This window comes from Erithacus rubecula (assembly GCF_903797595.1).
Source record: "Erithacus rubecula genome assembly, chromosome: 16".
NCBI classification, from domain to species: domain Eukaryota; kingdom Metazoa; phylum Chordata; class Aves; order Passeriformes; family Muscicapidae; genus Erithacus; species Erithacus rubecula.
In genome coordinates, this window is record NC_136668.1 from 80,581 (window position 1) to 103,407 (window position 22,827).

Consider the following 22,827-nt stretch of genomic DNA (forward strand, 5'->3'; position numbering starts at 1 on the left):
GAGCAGCTTACATAAGCAACTGACATCTGAGTCAAAATTTCACTTCACTTTTTTCATCTCTTCCAGTGGCAGACCCAATCCTCTAATACACTCTGCTACACTAAGACCAAAGTGTAGAAGTCCTGTGCATAAGGCACAGTCAATAAGGCATTCTTAAAAGAAATGTGTTCCTTTGGAAATTGCGGAGGAGACCCTCAGTGGCCATTTTGGGAGGAATAAAGCCACCTCACATAATAAATTGGTTCCTAAGCTTGTGCTGAGCATTTACTTGACAGGTACTGGCAGTGTATTCTGGCAAAGGTTCCTGAGTGTGGTATGTTAAAACGCCAGAGTAGAAACTGCCAGGAACATTACAGAAGATGTACTTTCCTCCTTTTGGACATAGCTCTCCTATATTAATTTTTGGGAGTTAGCTTTTTTAAAATTTTTTTTTTCTTTTTGTTTTTTTCTCTTTATTTTAGCTGCCACTTCCTTTAATTTGTTGATCACAGTGAAAAACAAACTCTGATGTTGTTTTGTTAGTAATGTTGGATAATGAATGTACTGGGATAATATTTCAGCCTTTCTTACAATAAACAGTACAGAATTGTACGACATTAATGAGAATAATTAAACTGTAATGTAATTAATTTAAATTTGTACCTAAGCCCTGAAACTTCCCTGTGAATGATAGCTCCTAGTAGATCATCAATTGTGTAATGTGTACAGAAGCTTGTACCAGTTTTGTGCCAGATGACAGTCAAATACGGTATGCAGGAGAAGTATTTCACCTGTGTCCAAGGCCAATTTGAAATCTGGCTGAGAGAAACAGTAATTTTCAGAAAGCAGAGGAAGTCTCTATATATGCGTCAGAGCATTCTTAGAAGTCTGGGCTCTGGAAACAAATATATCTCTTTTGTGAAATATCTTGGTGCTAGGCATGTAAACAACTGTGGTTTGGCTTGCTGTTTATTAAGGCATCACAGATGTATTTTACTTGTGGTTTAAGAATGGTATTCCTCCATTTAGTGTTCCTACAGAAACACTCCAAACCATGAGTTGCTTGCTTACTCCCCTCTCCTCTTCCCCAACTTTGATGATCTGGACAGGAGAACTGGAGCCACAAAAAGCAAAGATAATGGGTTGAGATAAAAAAAATTTACTGGAAACAGCAATGAAAAGTCAACGAACAGTTACAGCAACAATACTAATAAAAGAGTGTACAAAAAACGATTTGCACCCGAGTTCTCACCCCGGCAATACTTGACCGTTCTCTCTGCAGTGCTACCCGGGCTGGCAGGCAGCCCCTTCCTGGAAAATGAGTAGAGGTGCTGCAGACTAACCTCTGGGTCCTGGCCAAGCCCCCTCCCGGCTACTGCAGAAATTAACCCTTTCTTGGCTATGACCAGGATACTGCATTCTTTATATCATGACTTCGTTTTTGTATCAGTTTTATAATCTGTGCAAATGGCAGCCAGGCAGCCTTCCTTGAGCAGCACACTTGTCTCAAATAAGGCAAGGCTAAAATTTAAGTTAAATAGGGAAACATACTTTTGGAATAGGCCATTACCATTTAATGTTACCATATCCTGTACTTATGCACATATTTCTTTATATGCAATTGGTGCTTTATAAAGTCTGTGGATGTGTATTTTTGTTTTGAGGGGCTTTCTCCCTTCCCCTTCCCAAAAGCAGAGAGGTCCATGATAAAAAATAGACCTTTTTGCACCATAACAAAGCTACTTTTCTCAACAGACGAGTATGCCATGAGTGCCTACGGCATTGGTGTAAAAAGGGTGTGTCTGCCAGTGATGATGTATATGGATATGGCACCAATTGATCTCAACCTGACAGAAAATTAGCACCCTATCCAAAACGAGGAAGAGGAGTTTAGTAGTAAATGTGAATTGTAGTTTTGTAAAGCAGCTGTACCTCCTAAAGCCTAGTAGAACAACGGAGAGTAACTAAGTCTGTGTGGTTTTGAGGTGTTTTCAGGCATTCCTGGGAATCAGTTTTATATTTTGTTATTGTGTAATGGATTGGCATCTGTAGTGGTTGCTATTCAATTTTTTTTGAATGTGTGCCCTTGATTTGATACCTGGCATATTAAGAGTCACAAAATACCAATAAGACAGGCAGAACAAATGCATCTTAGTATCTTCCAACAATCGTAACAGTCTATGGTAGATACATATTTTTTACTGCCAAGCAGAAAGAACAGAAACATACTGACTAATTTTTACCAGAACAATAATCAGACATCCACCAGTAAACATGAGTGTAGGCCAGAGGAAAGCAAAGAGGAGGCCTTGTGAGGGATAAAGTCTACTTAAAATGACGTTGGTCTGTGTTCCTCCTGGGTCATAGTAACACGGGAAAGTCTGGTATTTTTTGAAATTGCTTGCAATTGTTTCTATTCGTGCTTTAACTTCTTTAGAGTTCTCCAACTTGTCTGGGACATATGAGCACTGAAAAGAGAAATCAAGGTGATTCATTATAACAAATAGTCCAAAGTTTTTAGTTAAATCAGATTGAGTGAAAAACTCATGCTAGTACTGACAAAATCTTCTGTGGCTTGGCATCCCTGGAGATTGTCTTGGTTTCATTGTCTGTTTGCCCTTCCACACTTCCCTGTTTCCATCAGCCTGTCTATGCCCCCAGTCTGCAGATTTACAGATTGGAGTTATGTTGTTGGAAACCAATAACATACAAGCTCAAAAACCCCTGCAGTCTTTGACACTGTCACTTTATTATCATAATGCCAAGCTCCAGTTCCTGAGAGAGCTTCTAGGCACTGCCACAACAGGAGAGTGTTCATTGTGCAGATATTCACACTGGCTTGTCAGTGTGCAAGAGAAAGAAGTTGTTTCACTGCACACCTCTGGTTGTAAATAGTAGAAAAATATACCGAGCATGCTGGACGCTTCCTACTTGTCCTTGTAAGTATATTGACCTGTGGGAATAATCCAGAGTTTTTTAGTCTGTTTCAGTGGAAATAGACTTTGAAGTGGTAATTCTTTTGTTGTTGTTCATAAACATTTTTTTTCCTGCAGTATTACTTTATTATATAATAATGCTTAAATATACTTAACTGGAACCTGGCCAAGGCAAAAGCAGGGATGGTTCCTGACCTGAAAATTTTACTTGCATTAATGCAATTAGGTAGGACCTCAAGAAGTTGTCTCCTTTTGCAGTGAATGAGACTCTTGTTTCCATCTATGGTTGGTAATTTCTGTTTGCTCCTTCATTGCATGTAGCTTGCCCTGAGACAGTCATTATAAAGATAGGCATTAGCTAGAAAAAAATCTCTTCAGCTGAAGTGTTCTATGCTATAAGGTTTGCATTGTGGGAAGCTTTAACCTATATAAATGCTTTGCACTTGGAATCTGAGTGTGTTTGTTCTGGATTCTGAAAGTACTTCAGTCTTGGGCATCCAAGATCTGAAGAATTTTCACTGATTTGTTTCTTCTTTCTGTCTAAAGTGAGCATCATGTTGCCATTTTCTCCTTTATTCCCTGCTTCATAATATACACCTGAAAATCAAGTAAAATTGGGGTTCGTGCTCTTTCTTTGGATAGTTTTAAACTTGATGTCTCTCATGGGCTAATTCAACAAGGAACTGAGTAAGCCACAGCTTATAAACCATTTATTACAATGGATCAATTAGAAGACATATATTTTAAAATGTTCTTAAGTGTTGTATATTTGTGTTGGTGTAATTCCTTAGAAAGTATTAATTTAATATTTAGTGTAATGTTTAAAATAAAATACAAAACTGTAATTTCTGGAATGTTTTAAAATTGCCTTGATCTTAAGCCCAGACATTGACATGTAAAAGAGGAGTAATTCCAGCTGTTACTGTGCCACTTGATCAGCCCCTCTCCTCAGCAGTGTTAGATAATAGTAGAGAATGAGTATGCAATCTGTGTTGCAAGTACCTTGGGATTTTTTTCCAGTGTATCTTCAGTCTGGTAGAGCATAACCTCCTGTCCTGAGGCCGTCAGATTAACCCACACCTGTAGACAGGGATAAGGAAAGATTTCCTCATCCTCTGAGCCTTCACAGTTTGGGCAGAAAACTTTGTCCTTGATGTTGGCTTTGAGTACCTTGCACAGAGTTTCTGTTGTCCAAACACTATGAAAACAAAAACAAAAGGTATTTCTTTGAAGCTTATCAGAAGCATCTGTTGCGAGTTGCATGTGAAAATACATCTGTGTGTAGTGGCTTGGTTGGAGTTCATAGCTGCTCCATTCTGCTTTGATGAACCATGCCCACCCTAAATCTATGGCTGCACCTGGAGAAGGGCTGCCATAGTGAGTAAGATCAGGAAAGCATTTTTGTTGTTTATGCTGTAGTTTTTATGCATTCTGTGGTTTTCATTTAGATTCTGAACTCTCTATCTGTGATGGGCTTCATGTTATTCAAGAAAGAAAAATTGCTATGAATTTTAAAGTTTGGTTATAAATACCTGGAATGCTTCACATCTTAGAAATATTTTGACTGATTTCATTCAATAAGCCTCAGAACTCAGAACTTTATTCATGTTCCCCCCATTTTTCTTTTTCTTTATTGCATGGGCCTCTTGCATAAATAAGTAGCAGAATTTTGTCTGGAAAAAGTTAATTTCTTCAGTTGTTTGTCTGTTTTTCTTAAGAGTTATGCTTCTTTTATTGATAACATGTTAAATTTTGCTCACAGTAATACACTTTGGTGACAAAGAAAGTGAAGAAGAAGCCTCACTCCAGTTCTTATGAAACTACTTTTGATATATGTATCCATCTTTTGTAATGTAATCTGGAGGCAGGAAAATAAATACATTAATTATTCTGTTTTAAAGAGAATGCATTTCAAATAGTTTTAAGATTAAAGATGTTCTAGCAAGAAGAATGAGGTGGATGTTCTTACTTTCTCTGTCATAATCTTGAAATATGAACAAACAAGCTGCACTCTTTGCCTTGTTACTTTGATATTTTGCAAATTGATTTTGTGTGTGTTGGCAGAACTCGCAAAATTAGATAAAATGGTGGACATTAGTAACTCCTTCAGCATTCATTATGTTCTGTAATACTTGGTATGGCACACTGGGTTGTTGAAGGTGCTAGTTTCTTATGATGGTTAATTTGGAAGTAAGATACAAATTCTTGAGTGAATAATTTTACCATGAGTTGTGTTGCTCAAGTTTTATTAAACATGACACTCTTCTGCCCATGAAAGAGCTTTGTTGAGCTGTTTTTATTTATGCAAGACTTGGCTTTTCATTGTCAAGCTTTGATAAGCATGGTAGGATTTTTGATTCTACAGTAAATATTTCGATTTAGTCTGCTTAGCTCTGAGGAGAATAATTTCCTCTTTTTTGTGCTCTCTTGTGCCTGATGAATTCTTGGCGCACTTTTTTCTCTTCTGTCTTATGAGCTCTTTTAGAGCACTTAGTTTATTGTACAATGTACTTACATGTATTTTACCACTGTTTTAATTATTGTATGTAATGCTAACAGGAAGAATAGCTCTGTTTAATAAACAAATGGATCTTATTACCTCTTAGTGTAAAATGGCACAATGGTGATCCCAATAAAAAAGTACATCATCATGGAGCATGCAACCATTCCCAATCCCAGGCAGAGGGCTCTCGTCTCCCCTCGCTTTTGTGCAGTCACCAGCTTCTTTCCCAGCATGATCAAGACTTGTGAAACTTGAACAACCTCTTTTTGGTGTAAAATATAATACAGAAAAGAAAGGGAAAACATGACAGTTATTGTAGTTATGTAACATGTTTCTGAAATATAATCGATGGAGTAACAGCCCGATTTTTACAAAAACTAGAACTAAAAAAACCCAACCAAACTTGCTGTGTTTTTTGTAATCATTAGACTCTTCTTTTTTAATTGATTGTGTGGTACCTTAAGAAGTGCACGTGTGTGTAAGCCAGGAGGTTAGATAGGAAAACGTGATAACTTCTGGAGAGAATTCTGTTAACAGTCCAATTATCTTCAGCCTTAATTCAGTCTCTTCTATGTTGCTGTCTCTCTGAAGTTAGAGTTGCTTTGCTGTATATAGGTAAAGGCTGAGTAAAAGGAAAACCTTCCCAGAGTAGAAATGTTTTTTACATTATGCCTTTTCTTCTGGAGTAGTTTGAAATGTGATTGTCTTATATTAAAATAATTGAAATAATTAAAAATTTTGTATTTGGTATTTCTGACTTCTGCATGTTTGCTTGGCCTTGTCCATTCAGAGGTGCTCCAAACCTGCTGTCTGAGGAGTGTTGGAGTAACTCTGGGGAACTAAGTCTTGGACAGAGCTGTCTGAAGCTGAGCTCAGAGCTGACTGGCATTAGCGCCTCCACTTCCTTGAAAAAGAGCATTTTAAATGATCCACTATAAATGATCCATAATGTTTTGTTGAAGAGAATCTGAAAATTATTGCCATGAGTCCACAGGCCATTAAAATATTATGAGAAACATAGAGGTTTTTATAGAAATAGTTCAGAACTTTCACTACAAGTTCAACCCACCACCAGTGTCTGCTGCACTGACACCTGTGATTGCAGGTTTGTGGGGTTTTGTTTTTTCATGAAAACATGGCAAAAGCCATTTTCATGGAAATGACCAGACTGGCAATGTTTGTGTGGGCTTTTTGGAGATAAGAGCAGAAAGCCAAGCAGAAGGAGAAGAAGGAAATGTTACATTCATGCTAAATCAGTTTTTCTTTCTGTTCTGCACAAGGCAGTGAGTAGTGCATAGCTTTAGACAGTGCATTTTCAGGATTTTAGTTTCAGGTGTGTGCAACTTTTTAGTGTTTATCCTTATTGTCTGGCCTTCAGGATGGCATAGTTCCTGCCTAAATCTGCCTGTGTTCAGACTTAAATTTATATACAGTGTAAGACAAGCACAAACCAAAGTTGGCAAATAGGCTGTTCAGGTTATCTGTGAGTAGATGGTCTCCAGCTGCTACAGGCTGGCAGAGCTGTGGTATGACTGCAGGTAAGGGACTATGCTAAATTTGGTGAAAGATGAGATATGTCTCAAAGCTATGAGCATTAGCTCTTCAAGGAATGAATGGAGATATATTCTGGATATTCTTTCCTTTCCTGCTGCTTCTGGTTTTCACTGGTAAAAGTGCCTCACTTTGGCTGTTTACTGATTAAAGGAAAAAGATACTTGAAAATAAACATCCTGCTATTTTTAGACTGCTAAAATATCCGAGTGTCAGTTCTGTTAACAATAAAAACGTAGATATGTGGATAGTAAAACAGCTTTGATCATTTAGCAGCAATGCTTGTGGTTAGTTGCAGATTTTAGGTGTATATTTTGAAGTTAGTAGTATGTGATATCATCAAATTGGAAGGCTTTCTTTAGGTGTCCCTAGAAACTAAATGAGTTATTTTTAGAAAACTTTGTCCACTTTCATATTTAAGTCCACTTTATATGAAACATCCACATCCACTCTGAATTTTGCATAGAGCACTTTGAGAGTAATTGTTTTTCTGATGACCACATATAATTCACTGGCATTGTAAGAAGCATCCCAGTTTGAAAATTACCACAGATTGAGTTTCCCTGTTTACTGCCATTTGAGTTTAACACGAAATGTGAGCTAACACCCTTAAGTGAGGCTGTACTTTGTTTTGCTTGATCAGTGGGGTTATAGATAGAATATGTGCTATCAAATGCTTCCAGCATGCTTATGCTGCACCTGCACACTTACTCATGTGAAGAGGCACATGCAGCAAGGAAAAATTGCACTGTAAGTGTCAGTAAGTATTCCTTGGAGCCTTCCATCATTTATTTTAGTTTGGAAAATGGGAAATAATGCTTAAAAAATCTAAAGAATTCCAAAGTATTTAGAAAATTGGAACACTGTGCAACACAGTACCTAAATACCAATTGTTATTAAACTGGCTCTCCTTTACCTATTGTGCATTTTGATCAGAGGGGAAAGCGGAATATAAGAGCATTGTCAGCCCTGGAGCACAGGCCCTGAGACCAAATGGTGCTGGAGTAGCAGGTCCTTATAGCACAGTGGGGAGAAAATGATAGACGAGTGAAAACCTGTGTTGTTAGGAAGAAATTCTTATATACAGTAGCAATTATTAATTTTCTGTGAGAAATTGAAAAAAATAAAGACTGGTACTGCCACTGTGACTTGCAGAAAACATCTAGTGTTCTAGAGCTGTTTACATGTTGAATTTTGATGAACACGGAGCTGTCCCATTTGCACTGAGAAACAGTGGGTTAATCAACCCCCTTTTTACATGGAAAACAAGAACTATGGAACTATTAACCAAATAATTAATAAGAAATCTAATTGCCCCAAAAGTCTGCTTGAATGTCAGCCACACATGCAGCGGATGTACCACCAAACTCATCTTCCTAATAATCTAAAGCTAGTAGACCATCTCTTTAAGACACAAAACGAACTTGTAAATTGGTAATTTTTCTCAAGTGGCCCAGAGGTTAAATGCAGTGTTGTTCCCCATCCTGACACCAAACTGACTTCCTGACCCTGGCTCTCTGCAAGGGCTGCTAAGTGATGCTGTTTGCCTTTGCAAGCAGAGAACTGCTCCACCCCGAAGGGAATAAGGACTTGTAAATTATGCAGAGAATGTTAACAAGAAAGGTTCATCTAAAAATATTACCCTGAGTGCCTCTATAGACAGAAAAAATAACCAGTTAGGTCTTCAGACAATGTACAACAGGGGCACTTGCATCATTGTTGTGTTGCTGTAGCAAATTAGCTGTAAATGTGGTCCCTAAAACTGAAATACATGTTTTCTGGTGCATTTTTCTGCTTTCAAATGTAGAAAACCAGAAAAATCTATGACACTATTTCATACATGTGCAGAAGAATTTAAGAGGAAACAGAGGACTTTGAAGGAAACCCATGTGTTTTTCTTTTTCTTTCTTTCTTACATAAACATTCATATGTACTACTGCTGAAAATCCTTAATTTTCTGGCTCTCGAGACAAAGCAAAGTTGCATAGATACAGAGAAACATATTTATGTGGAATTTCTTCATTGTTTCAAAGGTTAATTTTTTGAGATTAAAATAATCTTCTGTCTTTTTGCTCTATGTATATTAGAGGGAGTGTTGAAATAGCTGAATTACTGTTCCCTCTGACAAAACCATTAAATCTTCTAAAATTTAGCACTGCAGAAAACTTGATTGACTCAGGAATGAGTAAAACCGAATTGGAAGATGTTGAAGTGTACAAAACAAGGCTTAGTCCAGCCTTCAAGAGAATATGTAAATGTATTTTTGTACTGCAGATTTTATGCAGTGGTTCCATACTTATTAAGAATGTATAAACTGCAAATGTTTTGATAATGTTCCCTTTCTCTAATCGTCTTCAGTTCAGTTAAATTATACAATACATTAGCTGTGCAATTTTGATGTTTAATAATTGCATTCATAGCTGCTAGTGATAATCTTAGGGATGCCATCAGCTCAGGTTTCAAATAGTCCCCTGTTTTAATCAGAGAGATATTTGATACTTGACAGGAAGTCTCCACTGCCTCCTACTCCACCATCTTTTGAGGAGTTTCCAGTGGTGTGACCTCTGTGAGTTCAGATGGGACCTCTGTCTGAGCCCAGACTGCTCTTGATTTGAGTTAAGGTATGAATAGCACTGATGAATTTATCTCACTTGCAGAAGAAAGGTGGCTAAATCCCTCTCTTGAATTTAGGTTGGGAATAAATATTACAGTGAGGTGGTGGTGTGTTTTTTTGATTTCGTTTTTCTTTGATCTGATTTATCTCATGCTATATGGTGAATCTCCAGTGAACACTGATGTATTGCTTTCAGATGAATATTGTGTTTTAATACAGCATCATACCAAGAAGCATGATGCAAATCATCCACATCTCTAAAGTGATGAGAACTTTTTAAGCAGGCCTGCACTCTTTGGCTCCACTGCTTCTACATGCAAAACAGCCATTTGTTTTGTCCTGTCAAATGCCAACTTAAGCCACCTTGTTTTATTCTCAGAACACCTTGTACAGACAAAACAAAAATTGCCAGCTTTGCTGGATTTGTAAGAGAAGCACAGTACTTGGTGACAGTTTATTGCCAAATGCTTTTTGTGAGAATCATTAGACAAAAGCTTTAGATTTACAAATATGAGCACTGTACTGGTTATGTTACTGGAACAGAGCTCATATTTACATACATGACACTCTCTCTAGGTAGAGCTAGTTGGATCATTCACACTTGCTTATCTGTGTTTCCTCTGTACTTCAACACTGTTTAGACTGTTCATTTCTGTTTCAATCCTATGACCATAGTTTTCTCCTCTGCTGCCCCACCACTTAGAACAGACTATAATCAAAACTGCATTTGTGCTAGCTCTTTCTTTCCCTTTCCACACCCTCCATTTCATCCTCTAGCAGTTACAGGCATTTCTTGCTGGTACTGGGGAAATTCTATGCCCCGGGAACCAGTTTTTTTTCATTACTTAATAAGCTTTTTGTGTGTCTGGGACCACAAATACAGTATGTTACAGAATGATGTGATACTGAGCCTCGATGGAAAAGTGCACAGGAAAATTTCTCATATAGTTGTCTTAGAAACCTGAAACAGCAATATTTTGACTGTATGATATGATAGAACTGTTTATTCTATGAAATACGTTGTATAATTTTGCTTTATTGCTGAACTGTTTACTGGGTGTGCCACTAAAGAAGTTAGCTTTTTTTAATTGTCAAACACCAAATGAGTGTTGTTTAAGACTAATTCTATTGGCTTTTAAACATTGTGGTTCTTAAAAAAATCAAAAAATGGGGAGAAGAAAGAGGATGCTCAGTTCAACTGCTCTGAAATCTTTCTGGAGTACTTTCTCCTTTGATTCAGTGCTGTAGAGGGCTGCACAGAAGGAATCAGTTTAAGAGCAGATTTTTGGGAAGCCTGTAAGAGTTCATGTGCCAGTTTCCTCTCTAACTTAGGGGTAGGTAAGCACAACCTCTAGAGTAATTCTGAACACCCAAAGCCATGAGACTTCTAAGAGCAAATTTACCATTAAAATGAAAAAGAACTATGGTCTTTTATGAGCTATGGGCTCTTAATTTGTGAAAATATTGTTGTTACCGTTGCTACATTTGTGAAGAATTACTAGATTTCATCCAGTTACAAAAGAGAGAACTCAGTCTGCATACTACAGAAAAGTTACCTGTGCTGTCCTCCATTGTGCTGCAGATAGAGAGTAGGAAGCCTTTTGCTTCCCAAAATACTGTACTTTTAAAACCACAAAACTTCACAAGTTCCCAAGGAAAAACAGTTGTTTAGAAATATACTCACAGTTTTTGTTGAAATGCTGCTTTCTCTGATGGAAAAAGTCTGTTACATGACAGACTGAGGAGAGTAGTGGAGCTCAGAGCTGTAAGAGATTTTTCTCACTGTTTTTTGTCCTTTCTGTACTTCTCTGGGTTTGCTTTGCTGTGGCTGAACTCCAAACTCAGTTCCCGTGTTACAAAGCCTTTTGTAACCATAAATGGTAAGGTATGAAAGAGCACTGTCCTTTTGGAAATTAATTGCTGGAAACCAGGAAGCTACAATACTAAGACTGAATTTTCTCATACACTAGAGCCCCTTTACGACACATTCTGGTGGATTGTTTTAAACTATGGGCCTACTCTGTTTCTACAACTCTTTTAGTTTAGAAATCCAAAAAATCTTTTGGGTAAGGAATTAATCTGTATTGATGGCCAGTGGTATTGATTCTTAATAACCTGAGCCATTACCCAGCTGTGTGCTTAATTGCCATTGTTTTCAGTGAGTTTGGATGCAACAGGTGCTAAAATTCTGACTGTACACCAGAGCCTTATAGATAAGAGCGTCCATCATGCCATAGGTGCATTAATGTCTAGCATGTTCCTGTAGCCAAAAAGCCAAGCCTGCCTCTGGGACATGTAAACAGATAACTGCTAGCACAGAGCTTTGAAAAAGAGGGGTTTTTTTCTTTTTTTTTTTTTTTTTTTTTTTTTTTTTGAGGGAAACTCTATAATTGGAAGTGTAAAGGAGTTTAAATGAGTTAATCCAGTAGAACCATTAGAAAAGATCTGTAAACAAGGGTAGGATATTTGCCCCTCCCTCCCTGCTTTAAGTAATTAGCTGTTTCAGTTTAAGCTGTTCTTCTAAACTGGCTTTTGGTAAAAGATTTGAAGTTGACAGGCTCAGAATGTTCATGATGTCTAAAGTAACAGATGAATCTCCTTCAGTGGGACCCTTTTGTATTATTACAGGTCCAGAGGAGAGCACACAAAGCTAACCTGGGTTTTGATAACTGTCTGGTAGACATTTACAGCTAAGTAAGAGGCTACTATCATCAAGATTGGAAAGATTTATGACCACAGTAATTTTATAATACTTGAGAAGTGGTGTAGAGAAATTTTAAAATTAATATTTGAAGTTTGGGAGAAAGAGCCTAATGAACAAAAGCTATTTCTAGATAGAATAGGATCTGGTTGGGTGGAGTTTTTATAATTTTTGATGTTTAGTAATCAAGAGAGGATATTTCATAGAGGCAGTCTCTGCTGACTTAATGAATAGTCAGGCTTTTAATGAGGAACTCATTGTAAGTGATTTTTGGGTTCTGTGATTCAGGATTCAAACTAGAATACAAAGTAAGCTGTGCTGAATGATATTTATGAATCCTCAAATTGAAGGTTTGTCTTGTGTCTCCTTTTCTTGTACACTTTAACCCCAATGGCCAAAATAGATTTCATTTGAGTGATAATTTCCCATAATTCTTTTAAAAACGAGCAATGCTTCAACATGGAAAATCTTGCCATATCCGTAAATTAGTGAAGTAGCTGCACTTCAAATTAGCAGCCTCCAGAACTGTAAGTAGCTATCTGACAAATTAAAGGAAATTAATATCTATTTCTGTGGATTTGTTTTCCTAGTAGAGTGATGATAGAAGAAAAATCATGTGAGAGAAGATATGTGGCTCTGAAAGAGACATTGTGTAAATGTAAGCATTGTAGCTTTTACTTTGTAAATAAAGGTATGAGGAGACTATAAACATTTCAGCAGGGGCAGGGAACAAGAGTTTCTGGTGTTTACTTGCTATACTGCTCTGCAGTGAGTACTTGCTGTTGTTCTTTGGGCACCATCTGTACTGCAGAGTGGGTTCCAGCACCTTCTGCTCCTCCTGGCCAAGCATGGCTGGGATGTGTTCCTTTAGAGAGTGCTTAACCATCCCAAGGAATCCATTTGACTTTGCTGGGATGCTGAACCTTCAGGGGAGTCTGGTTTCACCCCATATGCTACAGAACAATTTGTTCCTGTAACGTCACATGAATTAAACTTATTCAGTGTTTGCAGGTTCCACATTAATCTTCCTGTGCAACAGGGAGGTCTTGCTGGAAATCTGAGTCAGATTATAATGTCTGTAGTCAAATAGAAGCCACGTGAATTTGCAAACTCTGAACTCCTTTTTGACTCTAATGTAAAGAGCAAGTAGTTCCTAGATGTGTTTTGACCCTTAATAAAGAGTTGTCAAGGAATAAAAGTAGATCTGTGCATTTTTTCCCTATCACTTTCCAGTTGAGAAGTTCAAGTCTAGTAGAATGCATGCCATCTCTCTTCCATGCTCTACATTAAGATCAAAATTTAATGTGGGAAATGTAGATTAATTTGTCATTAGCTGTCAGCTACACATATTGCTCTAGGGCCAGTGGACATTCAGCTTCTAATTGCAGCTCATTTTGTTGTTCAGCTCAATTGTTTCTGCTGTTTTCAAGACAATAAATCTGCTGATCGCAAATTGTATCCTCATTAGAACTAATTAATAGTTGCCTTCTTTTAAAATAACTTCATGTGAGGCTTTGCAGAGAGTAATAAATTGAAATTTTATTCAGCTGCAGTCTTAATGTCAAACATTTTGCAAAGAGAGGCAGATGCCATATTGAAATAGTTCTGCAAACCCTAGCACTGTCTTTGTGTTTTATGCTTTTCCGAATGTTACATTTGTTTTTTATTCAGACTGGCAAAACTTGTGAAGTCTGGCAGGTTGGATCCTGCTGGCCTGGAAATCAAGGAAGGCAGGAGCTGAAAACAATCGAGTCTTAATATTGATTCTTATAACCTGCTTCCTGCAGAAATTCTGTTCCAGGATTCCTTTGGTGATAAGACTTTCATTAACTGAGAACAGAGATAGTGAGGGATCAGTTAGCTTTGCTCTGTTCTTTCAGTTTACACAAGACTTCTGGCTTTTCTTCACTATTGCTTTCTTTAAAGTTTAGTTAAAGCCTGTAAAAAAAGGATTGTGATCAAAATATGGTACTGACAGTCTCCATCTTCGAACAGTCAAGGCACTCTACCTGGAGGAGGCCTGTATGAGTGAGACTGGAAGGGACACAGCTGTAAAGTGATTCTGTGTGTCTGCAGTTCAGGCAATTTTGCAGTGGCAAGTTTTCCGGAGGAACATTATAGTTCCCACCGCTTCCCCAGCCACAGGTCATTGGCTGTGTTTGTCACATCTCTTTGTCATTCCTTGGGGCTGTAGCAAGGATGCAGATCCCACAATCAATTCAGCTGGCTGCTGTTTTGAGAGCAGTGGCAGATGCTACCCTGTGCACAAAGTTGTTCTCTCCTGTTTGTAAAACAAACATTTGCCTTCATTTAGAATTTTTTCTCTTGATCTAAAGTTTTATCTAATTCGAGTTCAAATTAGGTCTTAACTACTCTATCAGAAAGTGGTATGGCATAGGACTAAGAGCTTTTTTTGTTTGTTTATGTCTAGACAAATATATTTGTTTATCCATTCTTGTTAAGTGTCAGCTGTGGACCCAGCACTCAAAGTCACTGGGCAGGATGTAGAACTTCTAGGGGAACTTGTCCTGGTGGCTGTTTTTTATCTGATCCTTGCAATTAGATCATATCTATGAATAAAACAGAAATAACAGCAATGAGAATTTTTGTTACTGTGTCTTTTTTCCTGGCACCAAATAACACATTCACCTGCCTACACATCCTTGGAAAGCCTTAACGGTGCAAGAGTAAGATACTGCCAGCTCCTTTGTTCTTCTTGATATTTCTTGCAGTGGCTGGTGTAAAAAGACTCCTTCTGAGCATGGAGACAGCTTGGTAATCAGAGCAGAAGAAATGCCCAGATGTTCTTTGAAAACTGGAAAGTAGCTGTATTTAATTTTTTCTTTGTGCTTCCCAGGCATTAAGGGAATTGGAATTAATTGTGGATTTCAGAGTCCTGTCTGGCATGGAGTGTCCATGTTTCATCTGCATCTAGCAAGGACTGTCTGCTAAGGAAAACTTAAGCAAATGGTTTACTTGCAGTGGTGATATAATCTGTACATAGATCAGTCAAGGGTATCATTCATGTCTTAAAAATGTGTGCAGAATTTTGTGTGCCCTTGGAAAGAGGGGGAAATCCTGCAGACACTTCTGCATGGAATCCCTGCTGTGGACGTGCTTTGTGGCTTTGTCCATGTGGGCAGCCTTGCAATCATCACTTAGAATCTGCACCTTTAGAGAGCAAAACAAGAACAGATTTTGGGCTTGTGGTTTCTCCTTGTTTTAATTCCTGAAGGTAATGAGTACTCGATTTTGAAGTTGATAGTTTACAGCTCAAGAGAAAGTGTGGTTTGTAAAACTAATGACTCAAGGAAATAGTACAGAGGAAATGTCAGTTTAAGGAGTGGGTGGAATGAAGAAAAAAGGCGAAGTCAAGCTTTTCCTTCTTATTCAGGTGTCTTTTCTAACTGAAGTGTTTGTTCCAAACATTGCTAAAAGGTGCTTTAAGCCAAATTTCCAATCTCCCTGTGTCTTACTTACTGTTTCTCAGAAACACATGTATCACCCTGAATAAAAGAAAAAGATATTGCGTCAAACTTGTGGGTTACCAAAATTACTGAACTCGTATGGAGAAACAGGATTTAGGCAAACTAAATTATTTATGTGATTGTTCCACCCTGTGATAATTCCAGAACGTGCTTCTGGTTTTGGTCCCAACTCCACAGTGATTTTGGAGATGCCACGATTAGGGCTATGAAAAGGCTTTTTCAGTTTCACAGCTGTTTCTAGGGTTGTCAAATGGGGAATAATTTTTTGACTGGAGGAAACATTTTTTGTCTTTTATCTGCCAAATGGCTGGAAAAAAAATTTTAAGGAAATCTCTCTTTTGTTTCAGCATAAAGGTTTTTACTGTGGATTTGTATGGAACAAGCGATAGCAGTAAAGTGGCCCATTTGGAAAGGGAGATTGCCAAATATTTCCAGGATTTGACAGCATACATTTTAGGGGGTAGAAAGAGCCAAGTGTCATGAAAGATACTTTTGAGTGCCAGAACCCTCCTCTCATACCTTTTAGAAAATCCAAGAGGCAAAGTTTGTTAAGCAGGCAGATGAGAGGCTGTGTTCTCTTTATGTCTTTAGTTACTGAATGTGCTTTTGTATGAAGAAGTCAGTCTTTGTTGGAACAGGGACTGGGACTCAAGAATTTCCTTTCCCAGGCTGGTGCTGTGAATGCACCAGGTATTGGTGCAAAATAGAGCTGACTACCTCCAGCTTCTTGACATGTCTCTTCAGGTTGCTCCTAATGTTCAGTGGGGTGTTCCAGCTAGAATTTTTTACTGAATTCAACTTAAAAGTGATTTTAGAAAATGGAAGTTAGATTTTGTGGAGAAGCTACTACTTCCAGGAAAAAAGTAAATCTTGTGTATGACATAGCCAAATGTGGGAAAACGACTGGGAACCCTGTGGAATGTAACTGGGAATACAATTAGAGAAACCTGAAGAGCTATATTAGCATCTAAACAGGAGTTATAACAGTACAGAAATTATAGGGTAAGTCACATTTGCTACTCCCTGGATGGACTGCAGTTGGCATGACTTAAAGCCTATTCCAGGATGATTCCCCATCCTCACACACCTCCTGAAAAAGATAAAATGTAGGGTGGGGCAGAGCAGAGACAGCCTGGCCAGGCTCTGTGGGAATCCTCGCAAGGAATGGAGCTCAATGATACTTTGCTGCTGATAAAATTAATACAAGGGAAGATAAGGGAAGATAACCTACTGCCAAGGCAGCAACTGGGATGAAATCCCTCTCCTTAGATGAACTTGCTTCATTAAAGCCTAATAATAATATTAATGCACCCCTCCATCCCAAAGTTCCCTGCCCCTGAGGTACAACCATCCCTCATTGGGCATGTGCTCTGTGTTCTTTTTGACTGTATCTGTAAAAGCAAGAGAATTTTACACCCATCGGTAACAAAGGTGTGTCTGTCTGACTCCAGTAATTGAAGCTCCACCTAAACACAAAGAAATAATTTAAAAATCACACAAGAACGGGGGAAAAGTTAAAGAAGACTCCATCATAACTTCTGGGATCAGTCAAGGGGCTGAAGCTGGCCTCCCCCATAGAGACCCCTGTTGGGTAGGAATCATACTTTATGCTTGCTGAACATTTTGTTTAGAATTAGAGGTTGTCTGTATATTCCTTCAAGCATATTTTTGCAGTCAGAGACTATCACTGACAATCTAAAAACCTTACCCTATCTCAATTTTATATTTGTGTTGTATATTAATGAGTATATTAATGAGTGTTATTCCATAAAATATCACTGAGAATCTTTCTTGGGTGCTGGCAGTCACCAGCAGCGGGGAACACATTCCAATAAAGAGGAGATTCTGCCTGTGTTTTTGGAAGTAAGAATGGCTTTATTTTCTCAGATACCATTTTTTAAAATTTACTTATTTTAACTGATCTGTGGGGCAATTAATCTATAGAGGGGACTAGAAGTAGTAAATAAATTAAACAAACAAGCAAAAAATCACTCTTTCGACGTTCCGTTTGGTTTAACTCTGCTATTACTTGCATTTGATGTCTGCATATCTACTCTGGGCTTGGGGAAAATCACAACTGAAGTGAGTCAAGATTATAGTTGAGAAGGCATTTCCTATATCCCAGCTTCTCACTGCTTGATCTGCACTGAGCTAAAACAACTTTTCAAAAGGTTGTTTTATCAACAGCTGACTTTACAAGTAGCTGTACTTTCTCGCTGGACTAAGACTGGATAGGAAAAAAATAATATTTTCAGAGGCTGAAAGAGCTTCCTGCTTAGAGTCAGTGAAGCTCCCGGTCAGTAACCCCTGGCCTATTATGAGCACATATTATGAGCCTCTTTGTGTGCTAAACAGTGTAATTCTCTTTTCCCAAACCTCAGGAAGGCCTTGGCAGGTGAGTACAACGCTGTACTCTTTTAGAACGATGGCAGGCTGTCAGTCTAAGACCAGGCAGGTTTTGCTGGCCTCAGCCATTGGACAGATGGCAGCAGGAATTATCCAGCACAGTCATGCAATTATTTGTGTGAAACAGTGATGGCACGGACCTTGCCTTTCATGTTTCAGAGCAGTGTGTAATTTGAGAATTGTAGGTGAGCCATTCCCAACTCTTAGCTGGTCTGGCTGAGTCACCCTGGGGATGAATAAATCACTGAATGCTGGGTAATCTCCTGTGTGGGTAAGCCTGACTCCTTGCTGGGGGCTGTTACAGGGATGTCAGGGGCAGATTGAGTAGTGCTGTTGGCTTTTTTAAACACTCATCAGTGTTAAGCAGTGTTTTAACATCAGAGGTCTCTTGGGTACGTAGGTTCTTCTCAAAAGCTTTAACATCTTCAGGAATGCAAAAACTCAATTTTCAGTGACAGTTACATAGACATGGGATTGCGAAAAGGATGCTTATCAGTAGAAATGTTCATCTGCTGTGGCCTAATAATGCTGCAGTGAATGGCTCTGGTTTGGCTACACAGTGACTGACCTGGACTACCCTTGCTCAGAGGATGGGGAGTGCAAAGTGAGCTCTGCATGTGGCTTCACTGATACATCTGCTTATTTCTAAGGTAACATTTCCTTTGTCAATCTTCACAGGGTAGAAACTGAACTGAAGATAGAAACTTCTAGGGGATTACAGTTACCCCATATTTCTGCATATCTCTGCTCTTTCAGTTGTATGTAGATCAGAGTGCATAGACCCAAAGGATAGCTTGCAGCAGCCATATGGAAAAGCTGCTGCTTCATCTGTTCTAGCAGTAGAGCACAGCAGTAGGAAGGTTTGTACCTTTCTGCTGCCTGTAGGGATCGTGGGTGGTATGCATGACCTATAGCAGCACTTGGGCCTAGAGCATCCCCATGCCATTTGTCCTGGCAAGAAAATTCAAATTTTGTGTTTCTCCCTACATATTGGGGACCTTCTCCTGACCTCATCAACCCAAGTGTTCAGTGAGAAATATATGGTGATGTAAGCAAGAAACACATTTTCCTTACTGTGCTCCAGGCTCTTAAACAGGTCATTTAGACACTTCAACTTGCAGTTGCAGTAGCTTCTGGCAGCTTTTTGGTGCTGTACTTAATGCCTTTTTTAATGTTTTATTAGAAGGCAGCATTAGTGCACAGCAAGGCAATCTAGATTGTTGCAGGGAATAGAGGCATAAAAATAAGAAAGTGCTATCATTATGACAGCAGCAGCAGCAATTGCTGCCAGCCATTATTACCTAGCAAACTTAATTTTGGAAACAAATTGTCCCCTACTCTGGGCTAGGGCAGTAGGTTGTGTTTTCATTATGTATGCGCTATATAGAGTTTAATAAAACCTGATGGTAGACAATTTGTTTTATGGTCACATGGCATGTTACTGCCATGTAAGAAGCTGAAATCTTGTCAGATTTATTTGATTTTATTTGAGTTTAATTAAGACTGAATGTGTCTTCCCTTACGCATAGGCTGTGATCTTTATCACTGCCTCCAGAGGAGAGGGGATATGTTTGTCCTCTCCTGGAAAGACTGGAGCTGTCTTTTTTTCCTGTCCTCTGTGAAGTAGAAATGCCCTAGACTCGAATATGTCAGCAAGGCAGCTCTCTTCTTGCCTGACAGTAAGTGGTGGCAGGATGCTGTTGGTTTCTGGGTGCCGGCACACATTGCCAGCTCATGTCCAGCTAGTCACTCACCAGCCCCCTCAAATCCTCCTCAGCAGGGCTGCTGTCTTGCCTGTTCATGCCCCAGCATGGATTGATACCAGGGATTGTCCTGAACAAGTGAAAATAAATGAAGAGGAAATCTGGTTAAAAAAATCAGTAAATCTTTCTACCCTACTGTGAGAGCTCTTTCTGAATCTCTCTTTTTATGTAGTAATTTGCTTCTAAAAATTTGAGACTTGACTATCTCTGTACTGGCTTCATTTTAATATTCTTACTTTGGCAGCATCTGTTTAAGTTTGAACTTAAATGTCTTTTTATTTCAAAATGTATTAAGAAGATACTGTCAATCACAGATAGTTTTCCAGTTAACCACCGTGGTCCCTTTTCATTCCAATGCCTGCCAGGAATGTGATGAGTTCATACCATGAATAGGTGAAAGAATGAGGAGTGTTAGTGATAGGATTTCTTCCTAGCTAAAAGGTGCTGCCATAAGTTCCCTGCTGCTGTGCAGAGCTTCATGAGCTGACACAGGCAGGCACCCAGGACAACCACAAACTTGGAGCTAGAAAGTAAAGAGTAAATTTATTTCCATTATCTTGGGGTATCCTAACTGGGGTATCCCTCAAGCAACCCCTGGGTAGAGGCACTCAGGTGCAGACGCAGACACCGTGAAACACAAAGCCTGTAGTGGTATAAATCAGGGCTGATTTCATTGAATCAAGACCACTGATCCTATTGGAGGCTTGGAAAGCAGAGTTATTAAAACACTGAATGTTTGCAATAGCATTGATTTGTTTTTTTTTTCCTTCCCTCTCTGGAAGGATATAAACTGAAGACCTTTCACAGTCCTCAATCAAATTACAAACTTCTGTTGCTGTTTTTGCCTGCTATTTCAATTAACCTGCTCACCTCAAAGAGCTGACAGATGTCATTGCTGAATATCTCTCAAAGACTTTTCATCAGTCTTGGAACCTGGAGAGATCCCAGCTGACTGGAAGCCGATGGATATCGTCCTCCCAGTTTTCAAAAAGGGCAAGGAGGAGGACCCTGGAAATGTCACTCTCACTTCAGTGCTGGGTAAAGTTATGGAAAAGATTATTTTGGGAGGTGTTGAAAAACACCTGAAAGACAGTGTAGTCATTGGTCAAGGCCAGCACAGCTTCTTGAGACGAAAATCCTGCTTGTGCAACCTGATTTCCTTTTATGATAAGGTAGCCCACCTGCTTGATCAAGGGAAGCCAGCTGATGTAATCTTTTTAGGTTTCAATAAAGCTTTTGATACTGTCTCGCACAGTTTCCTTCTGGACAAAATATCCAGCATTTAGCTGGATAAACATGTCATGGGATGTATGGGCAGTTAAATCACAGGTTGGGTGCAAAGGGTGACAGTGACTGGGGTGACATCAGACCTGTCCCTAATGGGGTTCTGCAGGGCAGCATCCTCAGCCCTGTGCTCTTCAGCATCTTCATAAATGGCTTGGATGCAGGACTGGAAGGAGAACTGAGTAAGTTCACAGATGATACAAAACTGGGAGAAGCTGTTGACTTCCTCAAAGCCAGGGAGGCCCTGCAGAGAGACATTGACAAATCAGAGGCTGGGCCATCACCAATTGTATGAAGTTCAACAAGGGCAAGTGCTGGATTTTGTGTCTGGGATGGGGCGAGCCTGGATCTGCAGATGGACTGGGGAATGGGTTGCTGGAAAGCAGTGCTGTGGAAAGGGTCCTTGGGGCTTTGGTCAATGGCAAGTTGAAGGTGAGTCAGCAGTGCCCTGGGAGCCAGGAGGGATGTCCATGTCTGGGGGGGCATCAGGCCCAGCGTCGCTCACCAGGCCAGGGGTGGGGATTGTCCCACTGTGCTCTGCACTGGGTTAGCCTCACCTCAGGTATTGTGTGCAGGTTTGGTAACCACAATATAAAAAAGATATTAAGCTATTAGACAATGTCCAAAAGAGGGCAACAAGGATGGGGAAGGGCCCTGAGGGGAAGCCCTATGAGGAGCAGATGAGGGTACTTGGTCTGTTGATCTGGAGGACACTGGGAGGAGACTCATCACAGTTACAACTTCCTTGGGAGGGGAAGTGGAGGGGCAGGCACTGATGCTCTGTGGTGATCAGTGCCACGACCTGAGGCTGGAAGCTGTGTCAGGGGAGGTTTAGGTTGGATTTAGGAAAGAGCTTTTCACCCATTGGACACAGGAACAGGCTTTCCAGGGCAATGGTCACAATACCGACCTGACAGAATTCAAGAAGCATTTGGACAATACTCTAAGGCATAGGATGTAACTCTTAGGGATGGTTCTATGCAGGGCCAGGAGCTGAACTCAGTGATGTTTGTGTATGTCTTCCAGTTCAGCATACTCTATGATTCTGTGATGGAGCTATTGAGTATGCAAGCAAAAGGCAAGGTCTGCACTGGTGGTGATGTCCCAGCATTCACCAGCTCTGTTAGCCTCGAGACCATGGAGTCCAGAGCAAGGGAATCTGCTTGTGATGAGACCATGGGGAAGTTTGTCTTGAGGTGCGCAGCGCAGGTGGCATTGTTGCTATTTAAACTCTAAACAGAGACACAGGGCCTAGTTCAGAAAGGAGATGTTTATTCTGTGCAGAGTGTGCTAGGTAAAAACTTTCCACAAATCAAGCACACCAATTCTGAAAACTTTACATATGTATTTTAGCAAACAAATCACAGTTTGTTGGCCACAAGTTACCTAATTCTCTTATTAATTAGTACCCTACTTCTTTTGGGTAATGATTCTCTTGCTTCTTATCGAATTAGTCTGCATATCCAATTTTTCTCTTCTATTGAGTCAGTGGGTTTCTTGAGGCAGTGGTCTCAGTCTTCCACTGCTGGACTCAAGTGGCTGTGAACTGGTTACCAACTCCTTGCATTACAAAGGGCAGAGGAACCCCTGTGTCGAGAGACA

At 39.4% G+C, this 22,827-nt stretch overlaps 2 protein-coding genes across 2 annotated transcripts in view; one reads left to right on the plus strand and one right to left on the minus strand.

Moving 5' to 3' along the window:
• Nucleotides 1-22,827, plus strand: part of KCNIP1 (potassium voltage-gated channel interacting protein 1) — a 223,315-nt gene that overhangs the window by 10,412 nt on the left and 190,076 nt on the right. The gene's annotated exons all lie outside the window — the stretch shown is intronic.
• On the minus strand, nucleotides 1,123-11,425 carry KCNMB1 (potassium calcium-activated channel subfamily M regulatory beta subunit 1). Its single transcript, XM_079319432.1, has 4 exons — nucleotides 11,268-11,425; nucleotides 5,515-5,680; nucleotides 3,918-4,113; nucleotides 1,123-2,447 (listed from the first exon to the last, which is right to left on the minus strand). Exons 2-4 carry the CDS (start codon nucleotides 5,649-5,651, stop codon nucleotides 2,178-2,180), a joined length of 603 nt encoding a protein of 200 aa, XP_079175558.1. The 5' UTR covers nucleotides 5,652-5,680; nucleotides 11,268-11,425; the 3' UTR covers nucleotides 1,123-2,177.

Bases quoted from the DNA above. Each gene is read 5' to 3' on its own strand.
- KCNMB1 (XM_079319432.1), bottom strand. From the start codon at position 5,651: ATGCTGGGAAAGAAGCTGGTGACTGCACAAAAGCGAGGGGAGACGAGA. The intron at 4,114-5,514 runs GTAATAAGATCC...TTGTTTTCATAG, and splicing joins GTGCCATTTTACACTAAGAG to TGTTTGGACAACAGAAACTC. The intron at 2,448-3,917 runs GTACTTGCAACA...TTCTCTTTTCAG, and splicing joins CACTGGAAAAAAATCCCAAG to TGCTCATATGTCCCAGACAA.